The sequence below is a fragment of the Aotus nancymaae genome, unplaced genomic scaffold, assembly GCF_030222135.1.
Source record: "Aotus nancymaae isolate 86718 unplaced genomic scaffold, 86718_ANA_hifiasm-v0.15.2.pri h1tg000072l, whole genome shotgun sequence".
NCBI lineage: Eukaryota > Metazoa > Chordata > Mammalia > Primates > Aotidae > Aotus > Aotus nancymaae.
The window spans coordinates 8033638-8053567 of record NW_026988487.1 but is presented as its reverse complement, the minus strand read 5'-3'; the positions used below and the strand labels follow the sequence as shown (position 1 = coordinate 8053567).

The window sequence follows — 19930 nt, the reverse complement described above, 5'->3', positions numbered from 1 at the left end:
AACAGGGCCCTTTAGATAGGTGAGGCGAATGTGGAGTAGAAAAAAAATAATAAAATTAATTAATAATATCAATGACTTATTGGAAACTTATGTGCAGATGCATTGCTAAGGACTCTATATTTTCAGTATGAATCACCTTGTCTCCATTTTACAGATGAAGAAACAAGCTTAGAAAGGTTAATAACTTGCCTAAGGTTTCACAGCTAACAAATGGCCAATCCAAGAGTCCCACAAATCATAGTCTCTGATTTTTTCCTAATGATTCAACAAAAAAACATGGTGCAATGGATATAATAAACTCATATTTGCTTTCCAAACTCTAGAATAACAGAAGTAGGAGTTATTCTTCACATTTGTGGAGAACTTATTTCTCTGAACATCACTGGTTCTTTTTGCTCTGTCACATTAGTTTTTGGGTATCTATGGACATTGCCCATGATTTATATGATCTACATTCTTCATGTCACTGTTAACTCTGTTCTCTCAGAAGTACTCAACACACACACTCATAAGAATTCATTCCTGTATTGTTAGATTAATTTTGAACATATTTTAAAATGTAATAATATTTCCCAAGTGTGTTCCAAAGGATATTAACAGGCTTTGTGTATAAGCAAAATTGAGTAGTGGTAATGGTGATAGTGGTATATGATTTTTAAAAAAATTAACCTTATTTCCTGCATGGCTTCCAACAGACTTAATATGCTAGTGAGTATTTGAATCTCCAAAAAAAAAAAAAAAAAGAAGTATAATAACTTGTCATGTTTCGTCAGTAATTTCACCATACTCTAAACCCCCAACCTCGTCACCCTGCTGCCTTCATTTATTTATTTTTGTACTAGCTCATGGAACTAAAGTAGACAAAGCACAATCTGGGAAACTCAATGTTCTACTCAACATTCTATCTTCTCATCCTAAGAAGTGAAATAGGAGGAATCAAAAGTTTAAATAATGCCGGATGTAGTGACACAGGTCTATAATCCCAGTACTTTAGGAGGCCAAGGCTTGAGGATTGCTTGAGACCAGGAGGCTGAGATCGGCCTTGGCAACATAATAAGACCTTGTCTCTACAAAAAATAAAATTAGCCAGGCATGACAGTGCATTCCTGTAGTTCCAGCTATTTGGGAAACTGAGGTGGGTGGGAGGTCAAGCCTGCAGTGAGCTGAGATTGTACCGCTGCAGTCAGCTAAGTTTGCACTACTGCATTCCAGCCTGGTGACAGGGTAAGACCATGTCTAAATAAAAATAAAAAATAAATTAAAAAAAAAGGAAAAGAAAAGAAAGAAAGTTTAAATAAAATTTTAGATACCAAGTTAAAATAATTTATTAAGAGAAATTATGGATTGGGATTTTAGGGATGTGATAATAAACTTTGGAGCTTAAGATCATGGAGATAAATCATGCATAAAAGAATCCATGGTACTATTTTCAGAGGCAAAGCCTAGATTATTAGAACAAACCATGACTTTAAAAAAAATGTTTTATAATCCCACTGCTATTTTGGACTATGCAGCAAAAACTTGTAGCCAGAAAATTGGCCATGGATGCTCCTTGTGAATTCTTTGAAAAGCCCGTTTGTACTCAATGACTTTTTTATATAGTTCTATTCAAATATACATCATCTAAGAAAGCAGCAAGTTAATTGTTGTTATTTCATAGTAACAATTCCAGACAGATCTCTGTTTCCAAAATCTACCGCTAACTACTGCAATTTACATTCCCTAACCTTCTATACCTGTTTCCTGTCTGGTTCTCACAGTATCATTTGTGATCCTTGGATCCCCTGAACTTTGCAACAGCTGGTAAGTAACATTGTAAATCATTTCTACTTGGCTTTCTAGAATCTCCTTTTGGAGATGTCAAGAAATACATACTATAGGTCACTGGACTGCGCTGATTAGGTCTGACCTAATCAGACCTCTCCCTTCACGTTGCTGCTCCATCATATTTTAAGTTACTTGACTTGTATCAATCCTGGATAGCTATTATTCCACTGGCTACATTCCCTAATCTCAACTCATCTTAAACAGAAGCAGCTGCAAAACAGTAACTTCAGTGTCAGTCTAATTTTATTGATAAGGCCTTCTATTAGAGACCTATTCAATTACTCCCTTTCCTTATAAAATTGTGTGACTTTACCATCCTATTCACCTCTATTCACCTAAAAATTTCTGGATATCTTCTTTTCTCCTTCCATTTCCCTGCTCATTCCTTTCACTTCTTATAATCTGGCTTATACCTCTTTCCTCTCATTCCTATATTTCTAAAATGATTACTTGCAATTTCACTAATAAAGCTGCTACGTGACAAAGAAAATGTCCCCCTCCCTCAACCAACTTTCTTCGTTGTTATATATAACATTGTTGAAGGCTTTTTTTCCTTGAGATTTTATCTTCTTTAGATTGCGATATCCTAATATCTCACCTAACCTTCTGGACATTTAGGCTATTTCCAATGAGTTGGTTTCATCTCTACTCCTTAGAAGGAGAAAGGGGGGTTGAGAGGTTCCCCAAAGTCTGTCCCTTTCCTCCTTTTGCTCTACAAGTTCCAAATGATAACATTCACTATTATGCCTCAACTATCACTCTCAAAATATTCCCAAATTCCTTCCTAGTGTCCAGTTCCTAATTTCCAGTGGCATTTGCTTATTTGCACTTGCCAGCTTCTTAAACTAACTCTCTAAAATACAATCTGTCATTGTCTCTATCTTGAAAAGGGTTTTCTTCTTATTTCCCTATTTCTATTAATGCTACCTGTTATATTCTTAGTCATCCTAGTCCAAACTTTGGAGTTAACTATCACTTTCTTTTCTGTTCTCCCCTTCTTCACTATACTTTAGTTCTTTATCATCCTATATTTGGATTATTTATATAATCCTCTATCTAGACTACCTACCACCACTTTCATTCCCTTCCTATGTAACCAACACATAAGATTCCTCTTTCTAAAATATCACTTTTGTCATTTAACGGTTTTCCTTAATGGCTCCTCACTGAATACTAAGTACAAACTTCTAAATTTAATATTTACACTTTAAGGCATAACTTCTGTCACCTGAATAAACCCAATTATCTTTTTTAAAGTAGACTACTCTGTGTGTGCATTACATTCTCATTTTTTTGCTTATGCTAATACTTTTATCACTTCCTACTTATCTCTCGACCACATAAAATCCTATTTATCCCTCAAAATTTACTCAAATGCCAACTCTGTTATGAACCTTCTCTGAATGTTCTAAGCTTTATTACTCTTAGAGCCTTGCCAGTAAGGATTATAGTAAGAAATGCAGCTTTTCTTACTATAATTATTTGGGCACACAAGTTTTCATTAAAATATGTAGGCCAAGTTTTATCTATCTTAATAATATGTGCACATAACAAAACATGCACACTGCAGTTGTTCAATATATATTTGGTGTTTTTGTTAGGGAAGTGGCTATAAAGTATTTACTGCTATACATGGTGAGAAATATGATACATATTGTGATCCAGTATAAGTGAAACATTACACAGTCTTATCACAGACAAATCACTTTGATATTTTCCATTATGTTCTATTTTACTTGTTTAAAATGGTAGTAGCAGTCCACTAAATTGACTTAACAAGAGCTCGAACTGTGAAAAATCTATTTTAGGGAATTCAGTGTTCTCTCTATAATTGTAAGATAATCCATTCATGATACAGTACTTGATTGGTCTGGTAAAATCATATTGTGATGGACTATATTCTGCTATTGCTAAGTTTAGAGTACTGCTAACTGTGGGCTCCAGCTTTGCCCTTTCTGCATATAACCTTGTGCCAGCAGCAGGTGTAGCACTGTGTGAATTTTCTAATGTAGCAATGATGATTAGACTCACAGTAAGCTAATTATATTTTTGGTTCTAAATGTCATATTCTTCCAAACTCAAAAGTTGCCAAACAAACAAAGTAGGGCTGACTTATACTGACTCAGCATTCCTACTTAAAAGATAGCATCTCAAGAGATATTATGAGTCAGATAAAATAATGATCAAAAGTAGCAAGTTACAAAAGAGTACATATTCTATAATTCTATATATTAGGAAATTCAATAAAAGGCAAAAATAATCTATGTTGTTTTAAGTCAAAATGCTGGTTCTGACATAAAGGTGAGAGTGGCCGCTGCCTGGGAAGGTGACAGGAGGGAGCCTTTTGAGTGGTGATTCCATGTTAGATATATAATAAAAATTCATTAAATTGTATACTTTAGATTTCAGTAATATTTTTAAAAAGAAATTTAAAAAGAGAAGCTATCTTTATCAGCCACAAAAAAAAATAAAAGAAAAGAAAACATATGACTAAAAGATATGCATCCCTAACAGAATGACCCAGCCCTGTTGTCTGTGAAACTGAGATGGTTGAGGCGGTAACCATAGTGAAATTTCCCACCCTCATAGATAGTCAGCATCCACAACTATAAATTGATTGACATACTTCAGATGGGGGATTAAACTGCTTTTGAAATAAAAAAAGTAGGAAATTACACTACAAAACAATCAGTTATTTATTATTTGTTTTTGGTGAGCCACATGACAATCACTGTGATTTTTATGTTTTTTCAAACTGTTACATCACCCATTAGTGAATCGTGAAATCAAAGTTTTAATGAGATACAAGTGAATATTAAATAAGAATGCAATGTACATGGAAAAGGTAACTAATGTTTTGATAGACTTTTGTTTCAGTTACATATGTCAGTATGGTGAAAAAATGTGTTTTTATTGTGGACTCCAGTGAAAAAACTACAATAAAAAATTTAAAAAATTAATATAATTCCATTGCACAACATTTTGACCTGAAGTCATGAGGTGGAAATTATTGACATGTAGGACATCATTAGCACTTTGCTTTTGCTATTAAAGTATCACAGGTTGAACATATTCTTTTTTTTAATCCCAAAGATTTCAAAACTATAAACACATTCTTATCTGCCCTAAAATTACATTAGTAAGGAGGAAATAAATTGCTAATTTGGAGCATGACAATCCATTTGCGGCTGCTAAAAAAGATTTGCATGCTCATACAAAATACTCTAAATTGCCCACTCCATTGGCATGTTGTAAACTACCTAACCATCTTTGCCTTCCTCATCAAAAATGGGCATGGCAGCTCTGACAACTGTTGGGCAGTAAAAAACAATGCTCTCTACCATCAACATTAGGTAGATAAATACATAACACCTGAATCAGCAGAATGAAACTATGCTCCTTGAATACAGCTTTAGTTCTCTTTGAATAAATGCTACCAAATTAGTTCTGATGTCAGTGCTTCATTCTGGGAGAACTGGGTACTCTCTTGAGGATTAGGGAACAACTAGATCTTTGGGTGATTGCAATGGGCCACATGCTTAGCAGTAAATGAGATTGCTACAAAAGAGAACAAAGCGACTTGAAACATTAAAAATACTGACATGTAACATTTTTTAAATGGGCAGTCAGACTTTTTGGTCAATAAATTAATCATGTTTATATACTCTGTTTCTGGAATTTGCAATTATGTAATTAATAATAAATAATATGCAAAATTCTTGTCAATAAAGCTTATCACTTGAAAACAGTAGACCTCTAAATATAACCATGAAATAAAAGTGCAATTTTTGTTTTTAAACTTCAACTAAAAGAAAAAGTTATTAAAAATATGTAATACACCTATTCTCCTGCATGAGTTTAGGGTTTCTAGCAGCATTCAAAGAACCTGAGTGACCATATTATTTATTTAAAAGTATATCTGAAAACAGAAACAAAAATAAAGAAATACATGAATTAATAAGACTATCAGCAATTCAGAAAGGGTAGCATTAGAACAAAAAATGTTGATTACTTTCTGGAAAATGAAAAGCAAATGGGTATAATGGTTGCAAAGTATAAGGTAAATATATAAAAATTAATTTTATATAAAAATAAATACATTTAAAATAAAACCATTTTCTATAAGATATAATTAATGGCAACTAAAAGTATAAGGTAACTAGATTAAAATATAATTAATTTAAAAAATATATAAAATATATTGCTATCAAAGAAGCTACAAATACATGAGAAGCCATAACATGTTCACAGAAACTTAAATATATAAAGATGTTGATTCTTCCCAAAATAATCTATAAATTCAATAGAGCAAGATTTTTGGTGCAACTCATATGGACAAGATAAGAGTGAAGATTAGCCAAAGCAAAATTTTAAAAGAATGGCTGGAGGTCGGGGATGGGGGGCGCAGTTTGGAGTGATGACAAAGGACATAAAATTTCCTTAAGACAGCAGAATAAAGTTCAAGAGATATATTGTACAACATGGTGACTATATGACTATAGTTAATAACAGTGTATTGCATTTTGAAAATTGCTAAGAGAGTAGATTTTAAGTGTTCTCACTATAAAAAAAGATTATTTGAGGTAATGCATATGTTAATTAGCTCAGTTGAGCCATTCTACAATGTATACATATTCTAAATCAAATTATACATAATAAGTATATACAATTTTTTGTCAATTAAAAGTAAATAAATAAGATAGGAGAACATATCTCATCAGATATCAAGACTTATGAAGCCAAGAAACCACCAGAATAAAGAGTCCAGAAATTCTCAGTTAAATATGGTAACTTCATAAGGGACAGAGCTGGCATGAAAAGAATTCTTCCATCCCATTAAAATATAAATTTATATTTTAATATTATATTCATAAAAATAATTGATCAAAAGTTATGTTATTTCTAATTTTATTGATTAATTATGTGCCAATAAGTATGATTATAATTCAATACAGAAGAAAATTTTAATTTGTAAACCCTTATAAACATAGGAAAATAAAACAAATACATTTTCATTCATTTAAAGTTTTTTTTTGCAGCAAAATGATAGGGTGATCATTTCCCAGGAGAGCGATTATATATTATCAGGATAAGATTCCAGGTGTATATGGAATACAAATAAGAGCTAACAGAGAAAAAGAAAAGATCAAGTTTTGAGAATAAAAGAATAATGCATGAATTTTCTTTTAAATAGATGGTTATGCATATAAAATACTGTAGTATTTAGATTCTACTGGTAACATTTAAAAGAATTACATAATAACAGGTTTCTTTAAAAAAGAAATATATTCATATATCCAATGATTTTAATCACTGGAAACCAAAAAAAAAAAAAAAAAAAAACAACGAATTAAAAGTTGGTATAACTATATCATAAGACTAAGTTGACTTTAAGTCAAGAAACATTCTAATTGTAGATATAGAAACAGATCTGTGTATCTAGATAGAAATTTAGTATATAATAAATTTTGCATTTCAAATCAATGGTATAAATGAAGATGGGCATTTAAATAAATGATGGTGGAACAAAAACAAGTGGCATTTATGCATGGTTCGCCATGCACAAATAAGAATAAATTTTTGAGTCAATTAAATATACAAATAATATAGAACATAAATTAAGAAGGAAATCTTTAAGAGGATAATACTACCAAAAATTCACAATGAAAAGGACTAAAATATTCAGTAATATAAATGTCAAACTTCTATAGAATCCACGATTGAAGCTAATAGTCTTCATAATTATGTTTTACATAAAGCACAAAAAGAGGCAAAATCAGTCTACACTGTTGGAAGTTGAAAGAGTAGTTAATTTTTTTGTAGGGGTATAAGGGTGTCATTAGTAATCAGAAAGGAACCTGGGGGTAGGAGAGCATCTGGTAATGTATTTATTTAACTTTATGTTTCTTGATCTGGATGCTAATTAAATGAGGATGGTTTAAACTGTAAAATTTCATGGGATATACACATTATATAGATGCTTTTCCATGTGTATATTACAGTGAGATAAAACAGATGAGAATGGACACATGCACACATGGTATCTGTTTGTCTAGCTAGCTAGTTATAGTATGTATCCTCCTCATATCAAATTGTCAATACTGGTAAACTTAGGTATGGGAGGAGCACAAGAGGCTAGTGAGAGAAGAGAATGAAGATCAGGATGAACTTTTTGATTTATATCTATATATTTACATAAGGAATATGTATTATTTCTATTTTTAACTGAAAAAAGCCTATACATATGACATATAACATTCAAGACTTGTGACTTAGATGTGTCAAGGTAATTCTATAGGGCATACTCTACCTGTGAATCTAATATATTGGAAATTTCATGTGCACCAACATTTACTTCATCCAACTGCAAGCAAAACAAGTTTCTGGCAACCTGGACAAAATCTAAAATGGAACACATTTAAGTAAGAACACAGCATTTAACCCCTTCTAAATAAATTTTACTTTATTCTATATGAAGTTGCTAATGCTTCAAATTTAACCCACATGAATTATCTTAAAATAGTTCTGACTGAAGTGATAGATAAATGTAAGTTCAAATAAGAACAGACAAATTGGTTTGTACTTACTTCAGTTAACTTTGCTAAAATTAATAATTCAGTTAAGATAATAATAAAACAAATATATATCATGACATATTTAATTTTTCAACTCTTGTGAGTAGAACTTTTTCTGAAACATATGACAATATTATGATTTATGACTTTTCTAGCTGGAGGAACCTGAGGTTTGATAGCAATTATTATTATTATTATTATTTTATAGCAGTGAATGTTTATGTAACAGCTGCTGTATGCTGGGCATACTGCTTAGCAATGTCATCCTACCAACAGTCTTCTGAGGTAGTTCCTCTTATCCTGTCCATTTTACAGATGAAAAAAAAATTGAGGCTGAGACAGATTAAATGTCTTAAACTGTCCAAAGACACTTGGAAAAAGGAAAAATAACAGTTTATAGGCTTCTTCTGACATGGAGAGTAACCTACTTATCTGTGTATCCTCCAATATTTTCCACTTTGGATATTATATTTTTCCAACTATCCTTTTAAATGTTCTCTGATTGTTCTTGTTTTGCAACATACTACTTTTATTTCCTGGCTGCATTACCTTCACTCATCTTTTTAAAGATGTTATGAGAGTTTACCTGAAGTTCTTTTTTTTTTTTTTTGAGGTGAAATCTCACTCTGTCACCCAGATTGGAGTGCAGTGGCGAGATTTCCGTTCACTGCAACCTCAGCTGCCCAGGTTCAAGCGATTCTCCTGCCTCAGCTTCCTTAGTAGCTGGGATTACAGGCATGTGCCACCATGCCCAGCTAGTTTTTGTATTTTTAGTAGAGACAAGGTTTCACCATATTGGCCAGGCTGGTCTCAAACTCCTGACTTCAGGTGATCTGCCAGCCTCGGCCTCCCAAATTGCTGGGATTACAGGCATAAACCACTTCACCCGGTCTCCGACATAAAGTTCTCTTCTGTGCTTCTTTATTTCTTTTTTCTGAGTTCCTTTTTTCTGTTTGTCTGATAGTTTTGGGTTCTATATTTTATGTTGGAGGATTTCTCCAAATCTCTGGTGACTCTTGACTATGAATTCATATTTGATAATCTGGCACGAAAAAAGTTGGTTGGAAATTTTATGTGTGTAACTTGCTTTGTCAACTGGCAGCTTTTACTACAGGGCAATCTGGTGGCCAGCTGACATTTTTATTCAGCTTCTTCAGAGAGAATACTATAGTCTTCTGCCTACAGAAATAAACATGGCGGCAAAGTTCCCTGAGCAATCTGTGTGTGTGTTATGAGTGATGACTCACTATATACTCCACAAACTCCCTTGCTGCTGGCAACTATAGGTCCATGATCTCTGGTTTAATTTTGCAAAGGAATATACTTCTTTTCCCCTGGAGGTGTATAGGGGTGATGCCAGACTACTTGAGAAGGGGCAGAGAAAAGCGTGCATAATTCTCTTTATTAAGATTTCTAACAATCCTGTTTTAATATCCTGCCTAAAAACTCAGTCTCCAGAAATACCTGACGTCTTCAATTCCTATCATTTTAGGGTCAAATCAACTTGTTCCTCATTGTAATTTTCCTCTCTCTTCACACACTTGGGCTTTACCTGCCTTTGCTCACTAATTCATTTATTTTCCTCATTCATTTTCTGTCCTTAGATATTGTGGTTTTAGGTGTATGTGTTTTTCTGTTTCTTGTTTTCATTATTATTTTGGAATGATTTTCAAGAGGAGATGGGATGAAAAATATCTTTTTTTCATCACTTCAGAACCAAAAGGTCAATTTTCTTTTTTCAGCCAATACAGATACTGATACAATGCTATGTCTACTATACAAGAAAATTAAACATCTACTATACAAGAAAATTAAATATTTAATAGTGTCAGAAGACAAAAAGTGTTACATTCAAACATTACTGGTGGTAGAACAAATATATGTGTAAAATATCTCTGAAAAACAATTTACCAATATGTATCAAAAGTCCAAACCATTTGTGAGGATTTGGCTTAAGAAAGAAAAACAGCTACATTCACAATGATGATAAATACAGATTTGTAATATCAACTACTGAGAAACCATCAAAATTCACAATAGTAGAAAGGCTTAATATTATAGTACAACAACTAAGTGGTACATTATGGTATCTTTAATAAGAAGAGAGTTGACCCCTGAACAACATAGGCTTGAACTGCACAGGTTCACTTATACATGAAGTTTTTTTCAAACAAATGCATCAAAAATACAGTATTTGTGGGTTGCAAAAGTCACATATATGGAGGGTCAACTTTTCCTATATGTGGGTTCTGCAGGACTGACTATAAGATTTAGTATGGCCGGATTTGGGTATACGCAGGGGTCATGGAAACAATTCCCCTCCCATACCAAGGGATGACTATAATTACATAGCATCATAAAAATATTTACTATATTAGCTGAAAAGGATTAGAATTAATCTCACAATAGTGAAATTAGAACTTCCATATTTTGTACTTTTCCTTTTGTTATCACTAAAGCAATGTTTATGTAATAATAAAAAATAAAAAGATTTTGACAGAATGATGTTTAGAGCTGAAAGGTCCTAATAAAGTTCTTCTCTCTGCTGACCCTGCCAGATCAGTAATTCTAGTAATACAACACAATAAACCTAATATTACCTCCAAAAGACACTGTCCCTTTTGAGTCTGCTTGTACTTGCTGTCTCAGGGCTTGGTGTTGTTCCTTTGTGGGCTGAATACCAAGATAATTTAGAGCCTGGAAGATAAAGGACTAATGAATAACAATTTTTCCAATCTTCAAAAAATAAAACTTTTCATTACAAACTGTACTGCCCAGTGAGAATAACCAATACCAGAAACAGTGATCAGGATTAAACACCCAAGGGAAGTCTGCTATTCTTGGATTAAGTTCCTATAAAAGATTAGCTTTCTGATTTTACTACTACCTCATTTTTTTCCCAAGTCTAGCACTTTGGCTAATACCAAATTTATGAACATGCCCTAGAACCAAAAATCAAACTATTTGTTAGTTTAAATCATTTGGCAGAAGCAAAATGGCAAAGAATCCTACTATATCAGATTTATAAATGATACTCTAAAACATGAATAATATTTGGTTAATATCTTGTCTTTGAGAGCAAAACTAAAGTTGACAGGAATTAGGTTCAACATAAAATCTTCTAATTTTTGGCTTGTTAGGGGAAGGCTTACACAAATAGCAAACTAAAAGCCTTTTACTTTTCTCTTTCATCAGGCTTTCCCCTTAAGGGAAAAGCTCTTTCTCATTTTGGTATCCAAAAGTGATTAAAAACTCAGAGACCGTTAATTGTATTCCAATGTCCATTCTCTTCTTGCTCTTTAGTAACCGAACTAACCACAATTTTCAGCTGAAAACACTGCCATGCAGCTAAAAGACATTTCCAGGCAGCCATGCAACTAACTGTTTACATCTCCAGGCAGCCATGCAACTAACTGTGTACCAGTCAATGAGACACAAGGGGAAGTGCCACAGAGTAACCCTAGGAAGTCTCCTTTCAAAAGCAGGGGTAAACACTTCTTGTCCATTCACATTAATAAGGGAGAAAGGAAGAGAAAAAAGATGAAAGGAAGGAAGTAAAGAAAGAGTGACTGATGAAATTTGAGCAGTATTTTTTGGTTCATGTGGTACCTCAATAAAGATGATAGAATAGAAAGTAATTGAAACATGGGTTCCTGACACTGTGGAACCTCCACAGCAGACCTGGATTACCTTCTTTCAGGCTTGAAAGAAATTTCTAAAGGAAACCACTGTTATTTTGAGTTCGCCAGTTATATATTGCAAAATCTAACTTGAACGCACAGGGACTGATTGGATGTCCTATTATTGGATTCTGGCAAGAGCATATATACTGTCAATCACATCAAAACTAAAATGTAGGCAAAGTTTAATATTGGTAATTATCCCTTACAAATTTCTTCCTCCTTTGGAATCCTGTTCAATCATTTAGTATTTCATTCATCATATATTTATTTGGTGCTTATTATTTGTCAGCCACTAAACTATGCATAGGTGATAGATAAATGAAATATATTCTCTCACCTCAAAGAGTTTATGGTCTCTAGGATGAGAACAACTGTTAATAAATAAGTAAAACATGTAATTTAATAGAAGTATGTGTAGGGTGTATTATGACACAAAGCAACTGGTTAATTTTTAAGTAAGCAATTTGGAAACAATGAAAGACTAATGGAGAAAGAATATCAGGAAAGATTCTTTGAAAAATTATTCTTAAGCTTAGTCTAGCATCATCTGCTTATCTTGTCTAGTAGTCAAGTATTTGCATTGTATAACACTGCATAATGATTTTTAGCCTCTGTATGTTTTATTCTCTTCAGTTATAAATGTTTCAAATATACACACAAAAAATGATACCAAGAACACTCATATGCTCACTATCATCAATTACTCATTGATATTTACTTAAAATTTATGTATATATTTTCAATAAATAAAACCACATATTTGGTTAAAAGTTTTTTATATTGTTCCTCAGCAGGAACTACTATCCTATGTATTCTTGTTAGTCCTAATTTAATGATATTTACTATGTAAGCAAGTATTCCCTAATTATATGTACTCTTATTTTGTGCATTATAAAGTTTTACATCAAGAGCATAATCTAAAAGAGTAACTCTACAAATTATTTTTATTTTTACTTCAATTTTATCAATTCATAATTGCTCAATATTATTTATAAAACTAGTTCACTTATTTTAACTGTAAATGGTAATTCATTGAATAAATTTATTATAATTAATTATCCATTCCCTGACTAACAGGCTTTTAGACTACGACAATCTGTTTTTCTAAATTATAGAACATTAAACATGTCTCTTTGTATAAAAGTGTGAAAATTTCTCTAACATTATATCCCTAGAAAAGAAAGTGCTAAGTCATAGGGGATATATTGTCAATTTTATTAGATATTGTTTAATTGTTCTCCAAACTGGCTTCATCAATTTATGCAAACCCAGTAGTGTATAAGTATTCCTATTTTTCTACATTCTTAAAAGCATCTGCTGTTTCTACTCTTTTTCATTGTTGTATACGAAATAATATGTTGTTTGTCAATTTGAATTCCCATAGTTACAAGTGCAATTAAACATCATTTACATGTTTATTAGCAATGTTTTTGACTCATAAATTATTTAAAATATGTTTTAAATTTTCATACATAGGGTTTTAAGAAGTATTTTTTTTTACTGATTTTGAATTTGGTCCCTGTCTTCCAGCTGTGACAACCAAAAATGTCTCTAGACATTGCCAAATATCTCGAGAAGAAAAACTGCCACCCTGCCCTTGAGAACCACTGCTCCAAAGACAATTGCTGTATTAAATATTTTCTCCCATTCTGTGGGTTGTCTCTTTACTCTGATTGTTATAATTATTTGATATACAGAAGCTTTTTAGTTTAATTAGGTTCCATTTATTTATTTTTGTTTTTGTTGCATTTGCTTTTGAGGCCTTAGTCCTAAATTATTTGCCTAGGTCAATGTCTAGAAGAGGGTTTTCTAGGTTATCTTCTAGAATTTTAGTGGTTTCAAGTCTTAGGTTTAAGTCTTTGGTCAATCTTGAGTTGATTTTTATATAAAGGAAGAGATCAGAACATGCAACATTTGGTTTTCCATTCCTGAGTTACTTCACTCAGAATAATGGTCTCCAATTCCATCCAGGTTGCTGCAAATATCATTATTTTGTTCCTTTTTATGGCTGAGTAGGCACATATATGTAGGTATATATATATCACTTTTTTTTTTTTTGAGATGGAGTTTCGCTCTTGTTATCCAGGCTGGAGTGCAATGGCGCAATCTCGGCTCACCGCAACCTCCGCCTCCACAGGCAATTCTCCTGCCTCAGCCTCCTGAGTAGCTGGGATTACAGGCACGCGCCACCATGCCCAGCTAATTTTTTGTATTAGTAGAGACAGGGTTTCACCATGTTGACCAGGATGGTCTCGATCTCTTGACCTCGTGATCCACCCACCTCGGCCTCCCAAAGTGCTGGGATTACAGGCTTGAGCCACTGTGCCCGGCCTATATATCACATTTTTAAATCCACTCATTGATTGACAGGAATTTGGGCATGCTCCATATTTTTGCAATTGCATATTGTGCCATTATAAACGTGTGTACAGTTACCTTTTTCGCATAATGACTTCTTTTCCTCTGGGTAGATAACCAGTAGTGGGATCACTGGATCAAATGGTAGATAGACTTTTAGTTCTTCAAGAAATCTCCACATCGTTTTCCATAGAAGTTATACTAGTTTACACTCTCACCAACAGTATAAAAGTGTTTCCTTTTCACCACGTCCTCATCAACATCTATTTTTTTTTTTTATTATGGCCATTTTTGCAGGAGTAAGGTGGTATTACATTATGGTTTTGATTTGCAGTTCCCTGATAATTAGTGATGTTGAGCTTTTTTTCATATGTTTCTTGGCCATTTGTATATCTTCTTTTGAGAATTGCCTATTCATGTTCTTAGCCCACTTTTTGATGGGACTGTTTGTTTTGTTCTTGCTGATTTGTTTGAGTTCCTTGTAGATTCTGGGTATTAGTCCTTTGTCAGATGTATAGATCATGAAGATTTTCTCCTACTCTGTGGGTTGTCTGTTTACACAGCTGATTATTTCTTTTGCTGTGCAGAAGCTTTTAGTTTAATTAAGTCCCATCTATTTATATTTGTTTTTGTTGCATTTGCTTTTGGGTTCTTGGTCATGAAGTTTTTGCCTAAGCCAATGTCTAGAAGGATTTTTCCAATGTTATCTTCTAGAATTTTTACGGTTTCAGGTCTTAGATTTAAGTCTTTAACTCATCTTTAGTTGATTTTTGTACAGGGTGAGAGATGAGGATCCAGATTAATTCTTTTACATGTGGCTTGCCAATTATCCCAGTACCATTTTTTTGAATGGGGTGTCTTTCCTCACTTTGTTTTTGTTTGCTTTGTCAAACAAAACAACTTACAGTTGACTATAAGTATTTGGCTTAATTTCTGGGTTGTCTATTCTGTACCATTGGTCTATATGCCTGTTTTTATACTAGCACCATTCTGTTTTAGTGACTATGGCCTTATAATATAGTTTGAAATCCGGTAATATAATGCCTCCAGATTTGTTCTTTTTGCTTAGTCTTGTGGGCTCTTTTTTGCTTGTATATGAATTTTAGGATTTTTTTTTTCTAGTTCTGTAAAGAATGATGATGGTATTTTGATGGGAATTGCATTTAATTTGTAGATTGCTTTTGGCATATGCTCATTTTCACAATATTGATTCTAGCCATCCATGAGCATGGGATGTGTTCCATTTATTTGTATTGTCTATGATTTCCTTCAGCAATGTTTTGTAGTTTTACTTGCAGAGGTCTTTCACCTCCTTGGTTAAGTATATTCCTAAGTATTTTTTTTTTTTTCCAGTTATTGAAAAGGGATTGAGTCCTTGATTTGATTCTCAGCTAAACTGGTAATGAGGAAGTTAAACTGTTGCTGTTTGCTAATGACATGATCATATACATAGAAAACCTAAAGACTTATCCAAAAACCTCCTAGAACTCGTCAATGCATTCAGCAGTTTCAGGATACAAAATTAATATACACAAATCTATGATTTCTCTCAGCAGTGTTTTGTAGTTCTCCTTGTAGAGATCCTTCACCTTGGATAAGTATATTCCTAGGTATTTTGTTTTTTTGAAGCTGTTATAAAAGGGATTGAGTTCTTAATTTGATTATCTGCTTGGTCACTGTTGGTGTATAACAGTGCTACTGATTTGTGTGCATTGATTTTGTAATCTGAGATTTTACTGAATTTGTTTATCAAATCTAGGAGTCTTTTGGAGGAGTCTTTAAGGTTTTTTGGATCATATCAATGGCAAACAGTGACAGTCTGACTTCCTCTTTTCCAGTTTCCCTTTATTTCTTCTGCTTGCCTGACTGTTCAGGTTAGGACTTCCTGCATTACGTTGAATAAAAGTGGTGAAAGTAAAACCATGTCTCATTACAGTTCTCAGGGGAAATGCCTTAAACTTTTCCCTATTCAGGATGATTCTGGCTGGGAATTTGTCATATATGGCTTTTATTATTTTGAGGTACGTTCCTTCTATGCCTAGTTTGTTGAATGTTTTTTATCACAAGGGGACGAGGATGCTAGATTTTATCGAATGCTTTTTCTGCATCTATTGAAATAATATGGTTGTTTTTAATTCCATTTATGTCACGTATCAGATTTCTTTGACTTGCATATGTTAAACCACCCCTGCATCTCTTGGAAAAAAACCCACTTGATCATGGTGTATTATCTTTTCAATGTTTTGTTAGATTTGGTTAGCTGCTATTTTGTTGAGAATTTTTATTCGTTAGGAATATTGATCTGTAGTAATCTTTTTTGTTATGTCCTTTCCCGGTTTTGGTGTCAGGGTGATATTGGCTTCATAGAATGAGTTAGGGAAGATTCCTTCTTTCTCAGTCTTTTAAAATAGTTTAAGTAGGATTGACATCAATTCTTCTTTGAAGGTCTGGCAGAATTCAGCTGTGAATCCATCCGGCCCTGGGCTTTTTTTGTTGGTAATTTTTAAATAACTGATTAAATCTCATTGCTTGTTATTGGTCAGTTCAGGGTTTCTGTTTCTTCCTGATTTAATCTAGGAGGGTTGTATGTTTCCCGGAATTTGTCCATTTTCTCTAGATTTCCTAGTTTATGTGCATAGAGGTGTTCATAGTAGTCACAGATGATTTTTTGTATTTCTGAAGAGTTGGTTGTGAGGTCTCCAGTTTCATTCCTAATTGAACTTCTCTCTTCTTTTCTTGGTTAATCTAGCTAATGGTCTGTCAATTATTTCTTTTCAAAGAATCAGCTTTATGTCTCATTGATCTTTTGTATTATTTTGTTTCAATTTATTTAGTTCTGCTCTGATCTTTGTTATTTCTTTTCTTCTTCTACCTTTCAGTTTAGTTCATTCTTATTTCACTAGCTCTTTGAGGTGTGAAATTAGGTTGTCAACTTGTGATCCTTCTGATTTTTTGATGCAGGCATTTAGTATAATAAACCTTCCTTTTAACACTGAGTGTGTTTTATCCCAGAGGTTTTAATAACTTGTGCCACTATTGTCATTCATTTAAAAGAATTTTTAAAATTTCCATCTTGATTTCATTGCTAACCCAAAAATCATTCAGAAGCAGATTGTTTAATTTGCATGTGTTTGTATAGTTTTGAGGACTGCTTTTGTAGTTTATTTCTAGTTTCTTCTATTGTGGTCTGAGAAGACAGTTGATATGATTTCAATTTTTAAAAATTTATTGAGACTTACTTGTGGCCTATCATATAATCTATCTTAGAGGATGCCCCAAGTGCTGATAGGAATGTATATTCTGCAGTTTTTGCAGAATGTTATGTAAATATCTGTTAGGTCCATTTGCTCTAGCATACAGTTGAAGTCTATCATTTCTTTGTTGACTTTCCATCTCAATAATCTGTCTAATGTTGTCAGTGGAGTGTTGAAGTCCCCTAGTATTATTGTGTTGCTGTCTGTCACATTTCTTAGGTTTAGCAGTAAATGTTTTATGAATCTGGGAGCTCCAGTGTTAGGATTGTAGTGTCTTTTGTTGGAGTTATCCTTTCATCACTATATAATAACTTTCTTGTCTTTTTTTTTTTTTTTTTTTACTTTTGTTGCTTTAAAGTCTGTTTTATCTGATATAAGAATAGCAACTCCTCCTGCTCACTTTTGGTTTCTATTTGTGTGAAATATATTTTTCCACCCCTTGATCTTGAGTTTATATGAATCCTTACATGTTAAATGAGTCTCTTGAAGATAGCAGATATTTGTGATTTTTTTAATTGATTCTGCCAATCAGTATCTTTTAAGTGGAGCATTTAGGCCATTTACATTCAATGTTAATATTGAAATGTGAGTGATGTGGTTTGGCTGCATCCTCACCCAAATCTCATCTCGAATTGTAGTTCCCCATGTGTCATGGGAGGGTCCTGGTGGAAGATAATTGAATCATGGGAGTGGTTACCTCCATGTTGTTCTCATGATAATGAGTGAGCTCTCACGAGATCTGATGGCTTTATAAGGGGCTTTTGCTTGGCACTTCTCCTTCCTGCTGCCAAGTGAAGAAGGATGTTTTTGCTTCCCCTTCTGCCAAGATCGTAAGTTTCCTGAGGCCTCACCAGCCATGGGGAACTATAACTCAATTAAATATCTTTCCTTTATAAATTGCCCAGTGTCAGGCAGTTCTTTACAGCAGCATGAGAACAAACTAATACAGTGAGGTACCATTCCAGTCATCATGTTAATACATCAATACTTTGTTTTCCTCATTATGTTATTATTTTATAGGCCCCATGAGTTTTATGCTTTCAAGAGGTTCTATTCTGGTGCATATCAACTGTTTGTTTCAGGATTTATAACTCCTTTTAGCATTTCTTTTACAGTTGGTCTGGTAGTGATAAATTCCCTCAGCATTTGCTTGTCTAAAAATGACTTTATTTCTCCTTTATTTATAAAACTTAGTTTAGGAGGATACAAAATTATTGGCTGATGCTTATTGTGTTTAAGGAGGCTACAGATGGAACCCCAGTCCCTTCTGGCTTTTAAGGTTTCTGTTGAGAAGTCTGCTGGTAGTCTGATAGGTTTCCTTTATAGGTTACCTGGTGCTTTTATCTCACCTCTCTCAGATTCCTTTCATTCACATGGCCTTTAGTAGCCTGATGACTGTATGTTTTGATAAAGTCCTTTTTATGATGAATCTCCCAGGAGTTCTCTGAGCTTCTTATATTTGTATATCTAAATCTGTAGCAAGACCAGGGAAGTTTTCCTCAATTAAATTTTCTATAAATTTTTTATATTTTCTTCTCCTCAAGAATACTAGTTATTCTTAGCTTTGGCTATTTTACATAATTCCATCTTTCTTAGAGACTTTGTTACTTTCTTATAATTCTTTTTTTCTTTCTTTTTATCTGATTAGTTTGAAAGCCTTGTCTTAGAGCTCTGACATTGTTTCTTCTACTTGTTCCAGACTAGTTAAAACTTTCCACTGCACTTCATAATTTCCTAAATATGTCTTTTATTTCCAAAAGTTGTAATTGTTTTTTCTTTAAAATATCTATCTCTTGGCCAGGCATGGTGGCTCATACCTATAATTCCAGCACTTTGGGAGGTTGAGGTGAGTGGATCACCTGATGTCAGGAGTTTTAGACCAGCCTGACCAACATGGTGAAACTCTGTGTCTACTAAAAATACAAAAAATTAGCTGGGCATGGTGGCAGACACCTGTAATCCCAGCTACTTGGGAGGCTGAGGTAGGAGACTTGCTTGAACTTCAGAGGCAGAGGTTGCAGTGAGCCGAGATGGTGCCACTGCACTCCAGGCTGGGAGACAGAGTGAGACATCATCTTAAAAAAAAAAAAAAATCTATCTCTTCATAAAATTTTTCATGCAGATCCTGAATATTTTAAAAATTTCTTTAAGTTGGTTTTCACCTTTCTCTGGTAACTCCTTGAGTAGCTTAATAATCAAACTTTTGAATTCTTTATCTGGTTTTTCAAAGATT

The 19930-nt window shown here is 33.3% G+C and overlaps 1 protein-coding gene across 7 annotated transcripts in view; it reads right to left on the bottom strand.

Moving 5' to 3' along the window:
- Positions 1–19930, bottom strand: part of STXBP4 (syntaxin binding protein 4) — a 256034-nt gene that overhangs the window by 183690 nt on the left and 52414 nt on the right. For all 7 annotated transcript variants that reach the window (XR_002478910.2, XM_021672796.2, XM_064367561.1 and 4 more), the window contains exons 9-10: positions 11003–11099; positions 8138–8229 (exon numbers count right to left, since the gene is read on the bottom strand). Coding sequence is in view for 6 of the 7 variants with exons in the window: in XM_021672796.2 (XP_021528471.2) it covers positions 8138–8229; positions 11003–11099 (189 nt within the window). In the remaining variant the exon portion in view is untranslated. The remainder of the gene's footprint in view (positions 1–8137; positions 8230–11002; positions 11100–19930) is intronic.